Source organism: Patagioenas fasciata, chromosome 4 (genome assembly GCF_037038585.1).
Source record: "Patagioenas fasciata isolate bPatFas1 chromosome 4, bPatFas1.hap1, whole genome shotgun sequence".
Taxonomy (NCBI): domain Eukaryota; kingdom Metazoa; phylum Chordata; class Aves; order Columbiformes; family Columbidae; genus Patagioenas; species Patagioenas fasciata.
Window position 1 is genome coordinate 16,826,028 of NC_092523.1, and position 19,469 is coordinate 16,845,496.

Below are 19,469 nucleotides of genomic sequence, written 5' to 3' on the forward strand. Positions count from 1 at the left end.
TAAGGATGCAACTTTAGCACTTCATTTTGTCAGCACATAACATGCGGTGGGGACACATGGAAGAATTAACTGCACATTCTTTGAGCTATGAAAGATTTTTAGACTGGCAATATTTAAGCAAGATAAGGAATAAAGCTTTAGCAAAATAAGGTACTACTGGCCTAAATACAAACCAAACTTTTGCAAGTTTTATCATCATTGTCATATCAGCCAACAGCAAGAAAACAGAATGACCTTATCATGGGTTTCAACAGCAGGGAAGAGATGCCGGAGTATGTCAGGCAGATATTCGTGCTTCATCACTTTTCACCTTTTTTCTTTTTTTTTTAATAGATATTTTCCTGTTCATAACAAAAGAGCTGTAAAAATGCCATAAAAAAAAAGCTAGAGAAGTATTTCAGTGCAGAATCCTGTACTAGTAGTTTCTGCTGCACTAACCCAAAGCAAAACTATGGAAAATCACAACTCCCTGGGCATCCAGGAGGTTGTGAGGAAAAATCCCTTCCATACTGTTACAAGCCACAGCACTTTTCTGGCTAATAAGACCCCAACAGACTTTTTTTTTAAAGACATGTATGCTACAGCCCCCTGACCTGAACAGCTTCTGAAGGGGAATCTATTATTTAAGTATACCTGAATAACTGTGGGGTGCTGGAAATCCTAGGTTCAAGAATGGCCATGCATAATGGAATGGAATGTCATTTTGTGCATTTAGCCGCTCATTAAGTATTGCTAAAGAAAATACAAAGGCAAAAACATTAATTTCACCCAAACAGTGAAGCAGAACAAAAAAATAAAATTGAAAAAAAAATGCTTCTTTAATGCTTGACAATAGCCCCCAGCTGCTGTGGCACCCAGCTGGTCCAAGAGCTGCTTCCCTGACCATGGACCACCTAGAACAGCCATTCTGAGCAGCCTGAACCTTGTGAACAGGTCATAAAGTTCCCTACGACTAAATACCATTTGATGGACAGAACAACATTGTTTTCTTTTCATTCTCTCTAAGGCTATGTTAGTAACATTTTTAGTAGAGGTCTCCTTTCTGGCTCCTTGCTGTTTGTCCCTCCTGACCGTCCCTTTCGGGCAGCGTGGCTCTCCAGTCAAGCCTTAGGAGAAACAGCAACGGTACGAGCCTACTTAAGATTTACAATTCTGTTTTCTGTTGTTTTCTGGCACGTCTCCTCACCTGTCATCCAGCCAGACAGAAGAATCTTGTTGCCCATGTTGCACTTCATTTCAAGGAGTTCAAAATCTCTACTCCAAGCACTCAAAGACCTCAAATGTATTATTTACATTTGGTTATGCACAATGGCACTGACAGTTCCTACAGTAGAAACTAAAAGCATTCATCTCTTGTGTTCTAATAATTGTTAAAGAGTTCAAAACTACTTAAATTACTTTCTAGTAGTTTCAGATATCTTGTTCTGAAAGTTTCTAAAGTGTAACCATGAAAACAAATCAGACGACAAGGATAAGGACAAATAGCAGAGCCTGGACTCAAGAGCTCTGGTATATTGATGTATCACAGTTAATCTGTTACTGCCAAGTGTTTGTCTCACTCCCATCTGACATTTGTGTCCTCTGTCTGCCTGCACTTCGGATGAAACAGCTCCCGGTCTGGTCTGTCAGTGGAAAACAATTGTCCTTTTACAAGTGGGGCCAGGATGCCAGCAGTTAGCTGTGGCAGCTGAAGAACTGGCGAACACGTAATTCTGCTGTCAGTGCTCCAAGGACAGAGGCGCATGGTGAAACCTCGAGCATGTGCAGGTATGTGGATTTCCTCCACAACTCATTAACTCCAATCCTACCATCTGTGCACAAATCACGCCCTTTGGGAAGTCAGAAGCTCTCTCAACCCAGAGTCAATGTTCTTTCTGTCCTTCCTGGTCCAATTCTTGGTGTCTTATCTTCCTTAAACTAAAATCATCAGTAACGGTCAAATACAGCCAAAATTTTTAATCAGGGTAAAAAAATACGTTTTCATAAGATTTTAACTCAGTGCAACCCTTCCAAGACAGGTCTACACAACAAAACAACTGAGAATCAAACATGGGGTAGTTCAGCAAGTTCTTTTTTATTGAAATGAACTGGGAACATTTTCTCAAATTAAAAATAGAAACTTTTAAAAATCTGCAGTTCTGAACATTACATATACACATATGCTACATAATGTCAATTAGAAATGTTTCAATTTATGACCTAAAAATGAAATAATTAAGGTTATTTCAGATTAAAGACTGGTATAACTTTTCAGCATTTCTTTAGGATTATATGAACAATTTACAGGATTATCCCTACTTCGAAGCCAATTAACCTTGTTGGAAACAAAGGTAGCAATACTGATAAATGAATAGACACTATTTTAAATCAATATACCAAATTACTTCATCCAGCAAAATGTAACACAGATACTTTTGGCCTTGTTGATGAATTCTGCTGTTAACTAATTCAGCAATGCAAGTGTATGCCTAAATTCAAGGCAATAACTCTAGTAGTACAAACACTAGTTCCAATTGCTAAACACATTTGAATTTTAATATTAAAAATCATATTTTGCAATTATTTAGCAAAACAGTATCACTGCGCCCTGAAAGAGCTACAACTTAACAGTGATACTCTTAAGGACATTACAGAAGTGAGTGTGAATGAGGAAAAGGGAGACAGAGTATGTCAAGCATTCTAAAAATCACCAACATTTGATGTCTCTCATGCTCTTTTTGAGTACTACAGAACTCTAGAAAGCTTAGCTTTTTCACTATATTATATATCACACACACCCCCAACCCTCCCACCCACAGTTTTAAACCAGCCTTCTCCAGAAAATCTCTTTTAGGTCTCTACTGCAAAAACCACTAAATATTAAATAAATAAAAAAAGAGGGAGAAAACAAAACTGCAACTTTTCAGAGACACAAGGAGACACTGTGGATCCCATTACACCTCAAATTTAGTCTTAAGTGGTCATTCAGGAGCACCAAATAGCAACACTGATCATGCTGGTAATTTCATTTTGAAGAATATTATACAATATTAAAATCTTAACTAAACACTTATAAGTTTTAAGAAAAATGTACATACAAAAGTCTCTGTATACAAAATGTGTTTTTATGTAAACGTGTAAGTACTGTATTTAACAGAAATCAACAATTTAAGATAAGGACTTGACCAATTATCAGAGGATTGCTAGGCAAAGGCTGTTAATCTAAATAATTTACATACTGTGATGTAAGGTAGAAAGCCCAGTGTAAAAAAAGTAAAAAACAAAACCCATTTTAATTCAAGCCTTGAACAGTGGTATTCAAGAGGCAGTGCCCTGATTACAGAATATTCTGTACAGTAGTTTATGGTATAACATTCAATAGTACATCTGGGATTTACAGTACAGGTGACATAAAACAAGTGGCTCAGGATTTGTGAGATGAACGCAAATGCCAATACACCTGGAAGAAGGATGATATATTCCCACAGAAGAATCTTGAGCCTCATTTACACAGCCTGGAAATAATCACAAAAACAATTACAGAAAATTTGAATATAATTTAAGCAGAATGAAGGCATAGATTTTCATATGAACATCAATATGGTTCAATAATTTATTTTTAAATCTTAAAGCAATCATGTTATAGAAAGCAGAACAGCTTTCTTAAAAGTAATAAAGTAGTAATAGACTTTAAATTGACTTTAAAAGCTTACTACTTACCCCTTAATGTTTCCAGTATGTGTTACCACTGTTCCACAGAGCTATATGAGAGAAAAAAAACACAAACCAAACCCATCATTTTCTTTTGCCCACAAATTGAACAGAAACACCATGTTTAACTAAGGTGAGACAAGTTCAGTTGGCACAAACTGTTCTCAAACTTTTACTCATTTAATCAAGAATTTTTCAAACAAGAGGAAATAGATTCACGATCTTCACCACCAGCCTTTCTGGTTATCTTTGTTTCACGATAGAAAGAAATTCTTGGATTACCTACTCAACACCACTCCTTTGAGAACTGAATCCAGCCTCCGATTTTGCTCTCACAAAAATGGTGGCTGCATTTGAGATTAATTTTATCTTCAACATGTATATAAAGCACTTGTGTGAGATACCTGTACCAAATACACTTCATGTAGATCTCATACTTGTATTTACATATCTTATATTTATAAAGAAAGATATTTGCATCTCTTTCCAGCAAAATAATCCAGCTGATTTCAAAGGACAAAAAAACTCCTATAGGACAGGTGTACAAAGACCTATTCAAAGTCCCATATCTCAAAGTGTCTCACCAAAAAATTGAAGGATTTAAGAAAAAACAAGGATCGCATAAAAGCAAAGACCTTGCTGAAATGAAAACGCAAAACAAGACTCTTGCTATAGAAATATCAGACTAAGAAATTCAAAGCATATATCTCATATTATTAGCAGTTTTTCAAATTATCTCAGCACATTAGAAGACAGCATTGCTTCAAACAGAATTCTTACATTTTATTACGAAAGCCCATTTTGAGTAACTTAAAATTTAGGAAAAAGAAGTCATGACTAAACTAGTTTGTTAGTGTTTTTTAGCATATTCAGGAACTATTCATCAATCACTGAAATATCACAGAAAACATGCTGTGGACCTCAAGAGTATTAACATTCATGTTAAAGATTAAGGATCAGAAAGACTTCTAAGATCTGAGCGATTATTAGTTGCCTCTAATGTAAAATATCAAAAGTCCTTAAAGCTGAAAATCTTTAGATATACCAGTGGAATGTACTTTTGAATTAAACACCTTGTAGTTTAATTCAGGGAGTGCCGTTAAGCTGCAGAACAGACCATGACATACGTGATCACAAATTTCGCTAAAAACATCGTTACATATGAATGATTCCACATTTGCCTCTGAAGGAAATAAGATTTTGTCAGTAAATAATTATTGTAAAATACAGTTCTAGTAAATAATAATATACAACTGATGGAGCAAGATTTCCCAACTTTGAGCTCTCTTGGTATTTACCCATTACTGACACAATGGCAACATCTTACTTCTCTGCCAATACTCAGTCTAGACTTTCAGTCATGAAGTTGCAAGTTGATGCACAGTGAGCTTTGGATTTCTGTTGTAAATTAGATGCACCATTAAGCAACTCTGATATTTTGGAAATCCACATATTGAAGTTGTGGGACATCCTACATAGAAAGTCTCACAACTAGCTACGGTTTTACAGCATAAAAGTTGTGGAGACAGAAAAGAACCCAGATCTCCTCCTGTTTCAACATAACTTGATTTTTTTTGTTGTTTTTGTTTTTTGTTTTGTGATATTACACTAGTTCTAGCCAGGCAAAAAGGCTCATTTTTGCTGTCCATGTTTTCTGCACACCCTGGATCTCCTGCCCTTTGCACAGGAAAAGCTCTTCTCACCATTTAAAAAATAAAACAACTCAGCAGTAAGAATCCATCCCACCCTATTACTTTCAACTGCTACCAGAGTATTTTAATATGTTTATCAATTTAGGACCACCCACTGTGCTAGATAAATACTTAATTACCTGGGTTTTAAAATCAAATTTAGGTAATCGCTTTGTTAAATTGTTGGAAATTACTACAATATCTGCTATTATGTAAAGAATATTTGAGAAATATAAATCATACAGCATTTGCTATAGTGAGTAATCATGCAAAAAACAGAGAATTAAGTGATTCACTTTAAAATGTGCAGAAGATTGGATAGATGATTAATATAGTAGATTAAGTAAGAACACATGAAGGCATGCAGTTTCAGACTTGGTTTACCTTGTAAAAACAGGATTGTGTATACCATATAAATGCTCTTTATGATAACCATTATTACCATTTTCTGTACTGTAATAAAATAAATACACCAAGAAAGACCATGTTAACTATAAGATGCACTATGTACAGTATGGATTTTAAGACATGTACATGGATGATGGTATTATATGCAAAGAAAGTGTGTCTGTACAACAGAAGATAACTTTTCTAACATTCAGGAGTTACAGCATAATTATAATTTTTCATTTTTAATGTTTTCATATTCTCCAAAAATTAGTGATGTATTTTGCTATTCTTGTTGAGTTGGATACTCTAATATAAAGTCTGGTGAAACAGATCATGTTACTACTTTTGAAGTGAAAAGTTACATTAAAAATATAAACCCTCCCACCTGAATAAAATAATTTTAACAAATACCAGCAAAAATGTCTTATGTTTTCATAGGTATAGTTTTGACACCAAAAAACGCAGAAAAGGAGAAGTAATTAACTAGACACTAATAAGTGAGTAATTTTAGCTGTACATGTTTGTTTCTGTTCTCCCAACTTGTCAATGTGCAATGAAAAACGACCAGTGTGGGATTTGAGAAATGCAGTGCACAGGCTGCCTGAGCAATGAGCAAAACAAAGAGCGGAAAACAGTAAAACCAAAAAAGTGATGGGAAAATACGTAAGAACAGTTATCATAAAGTAAAATGCCAAGTCCCTGAGACAGAGGAACTGCAATTGAAAAAGGAAAGACTGGTTAGAAATAACTAAGACAGTAAGAAAGCAAACAATTAATTCAAGGAGATTACAAAGCAGACATAATTCACCTTAACAGGTTACTCAGCGAAGCTAATCACTTGCACATTTGGAAGATATTTATATAAATGCTGTACATGAAGCTCTAAAGACCTCACTCTGAACTAAGTTTCTCAAAGTCAGAGCTGGCAATTTCTGCACAGAACCACGGCAAGTCAAGGCAACCAAACCCACCTGCACAAAGCGCTTTGCAGCTACCCACCCAAACCTGCAGCATATTTCACAAGAACATGCAGTTCTAATCTGACAGCACACAAGGTTTGAGGACTATAGTGCCTTTATGAGAGACACTAGAAAAACATTTCAACCCATCTGCCATGCAGCTCACTTAGGAGTATATACTTACTCATCATAGACATCCTCTGTATCCATTCTACGATAGTATTTGGAGAGTTTTACAGCAAAAATTATGGCAGGAATTAAAAATATTGAAGAGCCTCCCAAACCAAACCAGAAGGTATTCTGAAACAAAGCAAAATCCAGGAAAAAAATCACAGAGAAAATTTATCAGACAAGTACTGAATCCTTTATATTCTAAGCATTGTTACTGGAAGAACAAAGTAGAAATTAGCGGCACTGATCTCGTGGACTATCTGTGGTTCCCTATACTAGTGTGGAATGTGGCACATTAAGCATTCTTCACTGTCAATGTGAACTAAATCAGAACACTGCTGTCTTACAAATGTAACCAAACAGGAATGTGTCCAAAGTTGCTCAAAGCTACACAGCCCTAGTACACTAAGTTACCTTCGTCTAGAAAGTAATCTTGTGTCTCAGCACTAATTTACTAGCAACATTATTTCTTTATCTTTTCTTGATATTTTAAAGTATTTGTCTTTCTCATGGTTCTTGTCAAAACCCGAAGTTCCAGGGCTTTCTGAAGGTACTTTTTAACCTATTAACTGCAGCCTCTTTGTGTAACTAATTCCATTATCATACAGTTGAACTGAGCTAGCACCAAATGTTAAAATGATGATACTTCAAATTTGATTTGTATTGGCTGGAGGTATTTTGACTTATAAGTGACTCAGCTAAGTTCTATCACCAGGAAAATCATGGTCCATCTCCCACCAGGTGGTTAGTGGCTACCCAAAGGAGAACAGAAGCTCTGTAACGTATGAGATAATCAATAAGCACAACATAATTCTGGAAGGTTAGGAGGTTACCAAGGTTAGAGTGCTTTGACTCTGACTGATCACATGCATTTAGTGTTGGATGATCAGAACCTGGCTAAAAGTGCCATAAAGCTAGATAATAGCTAGGAGATGTTTTAGGTGATTTCCAGGCATGTGGTTTCTCATTCTATTTTTAAGACACGCTATCCTCTTTCCAAGCTCCTTTGGCAAGATGAAAAAGCCAATATTTCCCTTAAATACTGCTACCAGTTATGCTCAGTGTCTCCACTGTACAGGAATGAATCCAGATCTGCCTGCTGCAAGTCAAGTGATAAAACCTAATTTGGTTTTTCTAGATTCCAGGCAAGATAATTGAGAAACTTTTTCCTTGGTATTTCTCACTCCTCTCTGCCTCTGCCCCATCCCCTTACATTAGAAATGGTTACACCTGAAACTTCAGATCTTTATGCTTTTCCATTTCAAGGTCGTTCAGACTCAATCAAACTGAAACCTGCCCTTCCTGGAATTTTTATTCCCAACTAGTAGTACTGTATTTACTTTGCAACTCAAGTTGGAAGAAATTTAGTAAGAACAGTTCATTTTACAGCATTCTTGCTAATAGAAGCCTAAGCTTAATGGGAACCTAAAACAAGTCCAGTGCTGGTTTGGCTTTAGGCTTGATCCAGATCAGAGCATTTTTTCCTTGCATAACTTTGGATGTGACACTTTACTATAATACTTCGGCATAGTCTGGTCAGAATAATTAAATGCAGATTTATGTTCAAAGAATTTTCCACTTGATGCCCCAATTTTAAGTAATAGAAAATATTTCTTACCACAGAATCAGTTACATAGCTGCATAAAAAAATATCTACTGCTGTATCTATCACATTGGCAATAGGCTTGCACGCTGCTACCTCCATAGCAATCTGAAAGACACATTAAAAAAATACAGTTTGAAGTATCTAACAGAATAAAATAAGAATCTCAAAACCTGCTCAGAGTTACAGATACTGTTTACTAAATTGCTATATTTCACCCTATTCAAATTCAAACTGAATTCCAGTGGGATACACTAGCAACTGAACATACACATCTTTAAAACATCAGCTTATTTTCTCAAAGGCTGCAGCTGAAGAAAGAAAAATAAAACAAGATGCTAATGACATCAATTTGAACTAAGAGTCAGGCTCATGGCAACATTAGCGCAAATGCTAGATTTCAGGCTAGCCTTGGAAAAATAATACTATGTTATACTTGCATTTTATTCCAAACAACACAACTCATCATTTCTACTCTACTTAAAATACAACAAAACTATTTATAGAAGACAAGTTTTCCCCTCCATAATAAATACAAATGTCTTACAAACTGAAACTATAACAATAATTACAACTTTGTTGAGATATTTTATTTAGCTTTTTAGTGTGCTTTCTTTTCTGTTTTTTAAACACAGCTTCTCTCGATTCATTAAATGCATCTTACCGACTCTTTGACCCACTCAATGTATTGCTCGAAGTAGCCAACTATGGTATCCATGTACTTTTTTGTCTCCTAGAAACAGACAAAAGTGAACAAAAGTAAGTGAATGTCTATCTCCAGGACATCATAAATTAATGTACTTTAATCAAATAAAGCTTACCTGGACAATAACTAGAGACGCATTGTTATTTATGAGAAGCTGGGCAGCATTAACAGCGCTAATGACATTTTTCACCTTAACCTGGAGAGGAAGAGACAGTATTTAACATAAATAAACCCCTTTCAGGCTGTTCCAATAGCTCTGCAGCCATTGTCAGGAATGTATTCTTTTGATAAACCAGTGTCACTCTCCTGCCAAAATCTGAAAAAACACACAATTCCAGACAGAACATTAGCCTGCCTAAGGATTCAGGATCATCTGACAAAACTCTCGCTACTAAAAAAGCAGGGTATTGGTGGTTACAAATAGTATCTTTTCCCGGAACCTGTGCAACTAATTTATACACTATATCAGCACTCTCTTTCCTTAAGTGTAGAAATACTTTCATCAATGTACGTATATACAGGACAGATGTACACAGGGCACAGGAAGAAAACAGCGGGCCATATACTATCACAACTGTTATTACTGGAGTATGACTCTATACAGCTAGAATATGTTGCTAATCAATATCCAAAAGAATTGAGACACACCTTCACTACATGTACAATCCCATAAAGTCTCTCAAAGAACACACAGAAAGGATAACATACATACAGCCTGAAACTGTAGAGATGTCTCCTAAATACGCTTAAGGGTCTAACATCATCCTTTTCTTATCAACATCTTATTTCATGGCTTCTTACCTCCCCATGCAGGGTCAAATCACAGATTCTAAAAGAAACCTAGCTGGTCTGCGCCTGCGGATGGGTGAAAACTGAGGTTGGTGTGGCCCATCAAGCTGTGGTGACTGACCCTCAAGCACCAGCTGGTGTGGCTGGATTCTTGCTCCCAGAGCCAAGACAGGCTGGTGGCCACAGAAAGCTCTGCTGCCAGAAAAGTAAACATGCTGTCACTTGTTCTCCTGAGCCCAGCAGAGCGTGCAGCAGCCAGTGACGCTGCAGTGTGGGCACCAACTGCTGCTGGGAGGGACATGACGTGCCCTGGGGAAGCCTCTACCCAGACCAGGCTCCCACAGTGAGGCTGGTGCTGTAGGAGCAGGAAGGTAATGAAAATAATGCCAAAGAAACAGGCCCTGGTGCAAGCTGGACGTTGGACAAGAGGTGGTTAAGGATGTGAATCACAACACTCGCTTTTATCAGCTGTATTTTTGCTTTTTGTTTCTTGGTTGTTCCCCCTTCAAGTTTTGCATTCAAAGATTCTAGAAAAATCAACTACAGTTTTAGGAACATGAATAACACAATATATGGAACTGTACTGAAGTCTGTTTTATCACATGGCAATTCAGTTTACAATTAATACTCATAAAAATATCTCAAACTTTTATTTTTTTTGTCCTCTGTAAGGAAGGGAAAACCAGGGTAGAAAAAGCTGTGCAGACGACAGATCTAAATCCCCGTTGCTATCTCAATGCATTACTATCTCTTCCAGTAACAGCTAGAAATAGAAAAAGCTGTACTGAAAAATATATGCCCCACATACGTGGCCAATGGATTTAAAACACATAAAAATGTTCCTTTTGCCTGAAAGAAAAGCTTACCATAAGTTCAGATGATGTCCTCTTCAGTAACCTAATGCTCTGATTTAAAGTGCTCTATTAGAAAGGAGAGAAAAAAGATTTAGTCATTAACACAGGTAAGAGCCCACTTGTTTTAACATGATATGCATGCTTTGATCTTCTATAGATTATTTTGGTTTTAATAACATCATATCACATTACGTGTAGTAACAACAGTTGTATTAAAACTAATGCATTGTAGTTTTAATGGTTGAATCAGTATTTCACCAACAACACTAAGTAGTTATGAATTGTGTACTGGAAGACTTCAGATTCAACTAAAGCTTGTAACAATAAACTGAGTAAGATTTATTTGGAGGAAACAGGTAACAGTTAAAAAATCAAGTGTTCAGAAAATTGTATATTGTGCAATTTAAGAAGGGAAAAAGCACTTACCCTAGCTTTAACATATTTCTTGACAGTCAGTTTTGTAAAAAGGAAAAAAGAGATGAGGAGTTAATTAGGAAAGAACAGCATAGAATTAGAGTGGAACAGAAGCCCTTTTCTACCAGAGGACTTTGATAGGGGCAGAAATACTGTATTCAGATGCCAGGATAAACTAAAAGTCTTCATGTCATGTAGAGGAAAAAGGAGCACCTAGCACACCTAATATGTATGAGATGCACAGCTTGATACTATACAAATTAATGCCTGACGAAATCAGGGAGAAGCAGCCCTTTCACATCTCTCTTGGCATCAATAAAATAGATTTTTCTTTGGCTCTAAATACCACTGTCAGGAGCTTCCAATTCCAATACTGTTAGGTGATTGCTAACTCCAAAAAAATACAGCGTAAAAGTAATAGCTGCTTCTACTACTGAAGACAAATGGTAAGCAAAAAAGAAAACGAGTGACTTAGGGTTAGACTTCATTCTAAAGTTTTCCCCTGCTTCCTCTTTTATTCATATATAATCACAAATAGATACAGGGAAAAAAAAAAGTAGGGAAGAGAAAGGTCCTGATTTTAGGCAGTGTTATAAAGTAATGTTATAGTATTCCAAGTAGGAAAACTATTAAACACATACTTTGACCAGATGAATCTTCAGTGACACAATGCAAATGTGATCTGTGCTTATATAAAAGCAAAAGTCCACCTTTCTAAATTGTATTTAAGAGAGTTAGATTAATATTTTCTACAAATATGTTTTAATATGACTTTAATATTTTACCATAGCTTGCTCTAGTGGAACGACTTGCTGGTTATGAATCATTCGAATGCTGTTTGCGTGTCCTTTTAAGGCATTTTCCAGTGCTCCTTTTGGCTGCAAAAAAAGCAATTATGCAGTATTGTTCAGTAGTCTCCAAGCTTTCCAACAAAGCAAAAAACAATGTAGTTGCACGTTATGATCATCCACTGCAGAACAGCTGATGCTAACAACGGGATACGGCAAATTGTATTCCTCAACACAAGTAGGGGAAAAATCACCATATTAATAATTCAAACCTCAGCACAAAACAGATACATTATACTGCTTTTCTGGCTGTAGCATTAGCAGCACAGACTTAACTGAAGAGAATTTTCACATGGTGCACGAAGTCATTTTAAACACAGAAGAATGAGCACGTCCCCCTATCACTTGCCACAAGCGAGACCTCATCGCAAGAGCCCCGCAGCACGGCACCCCAGTTACGACGAGCATTTCCCAGGCATGGGTACTTGGGTGTTTTTGGGCACTGTGGAGATCACCCTGAGGCACTCTCTGCTTTCTGAGGAGCACAAAAGTATTTTCAGCCAGTAACCTGAAAAGGTGCCTGTGAAGGGTGTTTTTCATTGCTGTGGCTCCTGTCTTTAAGTCAGAAGATAATTTGTGCCCTGATTTTCAGGTCCAAATGTCTGCCTGACTCACACACTCGTGGCAAAAACACTGTAAAATTTGACTTTACTCTCCCAAGTAAATTTCTTTTCCATTTCCTTTTGGTGGCAAAACCACTTGGCTCCCTGCATACTCACTGAATATGGAGTGACTACAGACTGCTAACTCTGTTTTGGAAGTGGAACGATGGCAGCCCTCAGTGCTGAGAGACGCATCTCCCTCCTGTGCAGTGTTCACAGAAGTGCTCAGAATCCACCTACCTAATAACACCTGGGGGTGGTATTGCTCCCTCCTCCATACCCTGCCCCCTTGGTTTCTCACAAGTGTCATTCCATTTGCTCCTTCAATATGTTCAGTTTTGTGTAAGGTATCAGAAAATGCAAACTATATACCCAAAGCTAATTGACACCAAAAGTTTTTAGGCTTTTTTTTATTGTTCTTGTGAACTTTAAGAGTTATCACCAACAAAGTAGGATTATAAAATATCGTTAGAAACAATCTAACTTTTGTAATACATCACATTGTTGTGGGTATTTGTTTGTCATTTCATAGATTACACTAATAGCATTACAAGGCAAAAATAAAAACACACCCTTCTGTGACAGAGAATACATTTAGTATTACACCTTTCATTGTCTTCTTTTATGAAGAAACTACTCCACCTGCTTTATTTTAAATTCTAATGCTTTCTTTAGATTCTATTACAAAAAAAAAAAAGAAAAAAGAAATCTACCAGCATAATACATTTTCCTTTATGGAGCTATATAGGATATACCTTTAAAGAGACATCTCGGAGGCAATTCTGTGTAAGATACAACATATTTGAAGAACCTCAGCTGCTTCTTAGAAAATAGCCCCAAAACAACAGCAAAATCTCCTCACCCATGTAACCTTCAACATGGCACAGTAAAAAGTGAAAATGGAAGTGAAGTGTGCCTGAAGCTACTGGTATCTGCCTAAGTCAGCAGACAACTTATATGAGTAAAACGCAATGTGCAGCTCTCGGTGCTTGGAGAGGATGCTAACTACAAAAACGAAAGCACAAGCAGTCCAACCCTGACAGGAGTGCATGCATGGCCGAAAAAAACAAATACAACAGGTGTGATCAAATTATGCAAAAAGCTGGAGTAAACACCAGGAGGTTCTAACTGGTGCCATCCTGTCCCTGGAGGAGGGATGGATATTTGATAAATTCTAATCGGCATGGTCTCAGTCTGCTGTCTGTGTCCCTTAGTGATCCAAGTGACTTTACTATGTGTGCAGCATAACTCTGCCTCCCACATCGCAATGCAGGAATCCGTCTTGGGCTGGTGTCCAACCTATGACTCTTATTTTGAAAAATAATTAGAAAGTGACCTTGACATGCATACCAACATATCAACTGAATATTCACTGTCTGTTAATACAGCTGTGTCATTCTGCAGATTCATTTGCAGGCAATGTTGTAGCTACACCCTCTGACCATTGTCCATGTGTCTGCATTCAAAAAGCCCTTCAGAGTAGCTGGGATCTCTTTTGTGCATTCTCCCTCCATAATGGAGCCCCAGTTCTCATTAGAGCCCTTATTAGCTGCCACAGTATTAATTTTATTGCTAATTGCAAAATCTTCTGATCACTAACTGAAAGAAAATTAATTCAAATAATCTTTTCCATCATAACCTAACCAATGTTTCTTCCAGCTGAGACCCTAAAATATAGACAGGACAGAAAATACTCAAATGGAATATTCCTCTAATTTCTTAAGCAAACAGTGGAATTTAAGAAATTACACTTCTAAAGCAGAAATTATACAACAGCATACAAAAATCAGTAATTAGTAATATTTAAAATACAGCTCATTTGCAACATTGGTCTTTAAAGCTTTCCCTTATGTAGCAACGCATCATGTATGTAAGTGTCTGAAGTTCAACAATTCTCCCACAGGAAGTCTAAACAGTTGGCTACGTATTTATAATTATAGATGTACAAAGGATAAATTTTATGTACTATTGTATTAGTTAATTAAACTTACCAGCTGGTCTGCTCTTGCTTCTAAGTCATTAGCAAATGACAGAAGATCAACCTTGGTAACACTTTTATTGATCTGAAACAAGATGTGAACAGTAGGGAAAGGGAATACGTTGTTATTGCATATATAGACAGTTTGCACTTAACCACACCGCCTACTTGTCTACCCTTTATTTCTTTACATGTTTATTGACTTGAACTTCTGAAGTGCTTCTATCCTAAGTTTTGTGATTCTTCAAAACACACCCTTTCACATAAAAGCAGATCTTTTTGGTTTTCCCGTTGTTAGAGAAACACTTAATTGTATTTTTCTCTCAGTTGTGTCTAGTTTACTACAGTCTCACCTCTGTCAGATATCCTGCAAAGTTTATCCCTTCTATTCCTGAAGAGCTGAAATTCAGAAGATTCTCCTTCCCAATTTCATCCAGCAGAATGATTTTGCTGAGGTTTATCTGAATATGTTCAATTTTCAGTGCTACATCTTCTGTGTACTGAAAGGGAAACAAAATATAGCACAGAAGTAGTTTGCAGCCAGTGCATATTCCTCTATAGCCCTTCCCTCTATAAAGCATCGTGCTTTTGCTGACTGAACACTTCCGTTAAGAAGAACACATTGACTTTTGCTTATATCAGTTTAATTCAATTAACTTGGGTAGAATCCACCAGGTAACCTCCTCCTCTCTGCAGCATCCACACAGTCCAGCCATGCCATGCTCTAACCTACATCTTTCACACCAATGAATTACTTGCCTCCCGTTATGTTTTAAGCAGGTTTCTCTGAATAGGTGTTAGTCTCTCCTAAGAGCAGACTAAGATAAAACAAAGTTGTCTTCCCCCTCCAGGAAATGTTAACCTTAAAAATTTTAAGTTCTACCCCTACTCCTAATCAAGGAAAGCTAGAGAATTCAGCATCTCAGCTGTGGCCAGGACAGGCACTGCCTGCTGTAGTGTAGTGTCTGGGTAGTGTAGTGTAGTTGCTGTACTGGCCACGGGACTGGATAAGGCTTCTCTAAATATGTTCAGTGGTGACTAAAGGTGACTCACTTATTGTTACCTGAAGTCTTCCTGCACTTGCACCCAAATCTAAAATGTTACATGTCCTGCACAGGCCATAGAGCAATAGATGAGGAATCAGGAAACCTGATTTCCTTCCAAGCCTCCACCATTAGTTTGTTGTGGAAACTCAAAATAATTTTCCCTCTTAATGAACCTCCCCTGTTCATTTTAACTGTATGTGATTTGGGGCAGGGACTGCATCTATTAAGTGTCAGCACAGTGCCTGGGAGAACAGAACGAGGGTCCCCTAGGAGTTGCTGTAATGAACAGTCATGTAATGACAGTGTAGTCACATATTATTACAGCTTAACTGAAAAGAATTTATTTTATCCCAACCCCCTTCTACTGAAATCAGAACCACTCTTAGGAGGTCAGCACAGCGTATCCTGGATCAACATGAATCTGACCAGAATCAGAAAAGAACACACCAGGAAAGGCATTTATATAAAGAATGAGACTCTCAAACATTGCAAGCAACCTTTGGAAGATACTAGACTTGAACCTTCTATGCAAGCTTCAAAATGAAAAACAACATTATCATCAGCACCCATTAAAAAGAAAAAAAAAAAACAAAAACCAACCAAACAAACAAAAAAAACCAACTCAGAAAACTTTCCATGCCCACTGAGACCAGTAAAGAACATCTGAATTCTAGATTTCTTTCTTTCAAATTAGTTTGGACAGTTCCTGCCACTTTTCATGAGGCACTGTATATAAAAAATAATCCCATAAAACCCAGTCATGCTACACTGTGTTGAAGTGCTAGCACCTCTCCAGCCTTCAAAAACAATCACTCATTCACTCATTATTTCTTTACTTACCATGCTAATATTTAAAAATTCATTGATATTGAACAGGTGTTCTAGGTGAAGAGAAGTATAAATTCCTTTGTTTTCCTTGCAATCACTATAAAAATAAAAATATGTATATCAGCCTAAAAACAACCCCAAGGACCACGTGTTATGAGAGAATGATTAAAAATGTTTTCATATTCTAAGAAAAGCAGCCCTTTAAAAAAAGAGTTTTGGATATATTTTTTGAAGTTTAGTCTATAAGAAAGCAAGTAGTTAACAATTTCTGCTGGTCTCAAAGACGAAAAATAGTTTTTCAAAGAGCTCAAGTAGTATCTCTATACAATGTTACTCTAAGACTACCTCTAATAACTCATCTATAGGAGAAAATTGCTTTTGTTAGTAATTCACCAGAAAATCAGAATGTCTTCTGAAACACGTGTGATTTCTGCATGTGCTTGAAATATGAAGCATGGAAGATACCACAAAAACAATATGTACAAATTAAAATTATGGTCAAGATCTAGTTCAATACCTGTACACTTTTTCAAAAGTCAAATTAATATCCGGATTTTTAAACAGAATGCCAGAAAGATAGTTTTTCCAGTGCTGATTTAGTAAGTAAGGAGTATCCAAAATCTAGAAGACAAAATTCAGTAATGTTACTATAATTCCAAGTTTTCAATTAATGAATTTATTCATATGCAATCTTTTGACACATACCCATATTTAAGCTTATCACCCACTAATGGAAATACAAGCAAAACAGTGAATTCAGCCTCTGGTGCAGAAAGTGAATGTTAAAGCTTCACATCACCAAGAAATGCTGAATCACAGAAAGTTTTATCTCCCAAGGAAGACAGGCATGCAGTATTTACTCTGCAAAGCCAAGAAAGGATGAATGTTTCTATTCAGTGTGCAAGGGGAAAGTAAAACCAGATCCAAACTCACTTGAAGTGTCACGTAATAAATAATATGCCATACCTAACTGACAAGAACATCGGGACTCATGGGGATTTTATTAATTGTTTAATAACTCAAATAACTTCACCTTGAATAAAGTTTTATCTTCAAAGGGCTCACAGACCAGTTTTTCTACATTTCCACCAGTGACAAAAGTGAGCACCACTACAATCATCAGCACCCAGGAGAAAAGAAAACTGAATCCAACACCACTGAAAAAGAAAAGTTGAGTAAGGTTTTGCTTTTTAACATCGAAATATATATACTTTGGGCAACAGTGAAGCCAACAGTAATCAGCTGTAACAGAGATAAGAAAACTGGCACATGGCTGAAATATTCTGTTTTCCAAATGTGTTCTTGCCCTCTAAAACATCTCATACATTTCAGCCCTGTAGAGTCATCAGTTAAAGGGCATCTAAAATTCTCACATTTGCATTGGGCACGAAAACTCTTAAAAGAGTTAAGAGCCACAAAAGCATACTATTTTCTTGTTCAGATTCAACCCTCTAGCCTTGTGCTCTAGAAAGAGTTTTAGACAGACTTTAGATGCAACCTTCTCTTGCACCCAACATTAAACCATTACATTAAACCACTACTGGGAACTCTCAAGATCAGCCCCAAGCCCCCTAAAGTGCTCTCAGAAAGTCAAGTGTTTCGTGTTTCCTCTCATGGCTTTTTTTTTTTCTTTTTGGGCAAGTGCTCAAGTGTACTAAGAGCTATGAATTCCATTTATATTTTCAGTCATCCATTCCCAGTTATTTCCAAATGGGCTTAAATAGAAATTCATTAGCTACAGCACTTGCCTTAAAACTGTAGATTCAGAGGCTGTATCCTTCAGCTATGATCCTCAATGAAAGAGCAACCCCAGATACCCTGGTCCCTTAATGAAAGTACGCAAGCTGTTTGTTTTTTTTTCAGCGTATATACACAGTTAACAAAACAAATTCTTTTTATAAACGTCCTTCAAAAATCAATAAAAGCAACCTTCTACAGGTACCTTTATTTTATTTTTCACCAGTAAGTGAAACTTACGCCATAAGAAAGTTTCCTCCAGTGTTGGAGATGCAGCCTCTGGTTGTTGGAGAAGCATGTTTATCATAACCACAGGTGCCACATAGCAGTCCGAGATAGTAAAAGACCAGAATCAGGATTAACATGCAGCACAGAATGAGACAACCCAGCCACCTAAGGAACAAAAAGTCAAAGTGCTCGGTTATTAGCATGCAAAGAACACACTGGAGACCTGCAGAGTCCATCAGGCAATAATACATTCTCAACTGGCCCACTCCTGCTTCTGTTTGAGCAATAACATTAGCAATGAAAAAATTATTTTCCCACACTAGCACATATGTTGGACCAGAACATAATTGCTGTTGGATCATAGACAGTTGCTGCTGAAGGGCTGGGGAACAAACATCACAGGATCAAGTTGTTCCCAGCTCCCTGCAGGTGGACTCTATCAAAGAGTTAAAATGCTCCAAGTGGAGCAAACAACTCAGAGGAGACTGATGCTCAAACAGTAATTTATCCAAGAAGCAAGAGAGAAATTTATGAATGTGGACTGGCCATTGGTTATAAAGTACATAATTGCTCTTACTGGAAGGCTTACTACTCTTTGCACACAGTGTGTTAGGCTTATAATTTTACATAACTGTATTTAAGGCTATTAAAATCTAGGTTTAGTGTGTCTGTGCTGGAATGCTTTCAATGTATGAGGCAATTAATAGAACTTAATCAGGAGAAAGATGTTGGACAGGAATTCAACTTTCATTTTTAATAAATAAATCACATAGCAGTTCTGTTTCACAGAATCACAGAATGTTAGGGATTGGAAGGGACCTCAAAAGGTCATCCAGTCCAATCCCCCTGCTGGAGCAGGAACACCCAGATGAGGTTACACAGGAAGGTGTCCAGGTGGGTTTTGAATGTCTCCGGAGAAGGAGATTTCACAACCC

At 37.0% G+C, this 19,469-nt stretch overlaps 1 protein-coding gene across 15 annotated transcripts in view; it reads right to left on the reverse strand.

Annotated features, from left to right (window-relative positions):
* Nucleotides 1–2,054: 2,054 nt before the first annotated feature.
* Nucleotides 2,055–19,469, reverse strand: part of PROM1 (prominin 1) — a 62,832-nt gene continuing 45,417 nt past the window's right edge. For 8 of the 15 annotated variants that reach the window (XM_065837183.2, XM_071807317.1, XM_071807329.1 and 5 more), the window contains 16 exons: nt 18,547–18,699; nt 17,603–17,726; nt 17,087–17,190; nt 16,582–16,666; nt 15,049–15,195; nt 14,709–14,780; nt 12,053–12,145; nt 11,280–11,297; nt 10,866–10,919; nt 9,326–9,406; nt 9,169–9,237; nt 8,520–8,612; nt 6,915–7,030; nt 5,766–5,834; nt 3,700–3,740; nt 2,055–3,494 (listed from right to left, as the gene is read on the reverse strand). In XM_065837183.2, coding sequence (XP_065693255.1) covers nt 3,722–3,740; nt 5,766–5,834; nt 6,915–7,030; nt 8,520–8,612; nt 9,169–9,237; nt 9,326–9,406; nt 10,866–10,919; nt 11,280–11,297; nt 12,053–12,145; nt 14,709–14,780; nt 15,049–15,195; nt 16,582–16,666; nt 17,087–17,190; nt 17,603–17,726; nt 18,547–18,699 — 1,297 coding nt within the window. In that variant the 3' untranslated portion in view covers nt 2,055–3,494; nt 3,700–3,721. The other 7 variants (XM_071807323.1, XM_071807321.1, XM_071807328.1 and 4 more) reach the window with 5 other exon arrangements.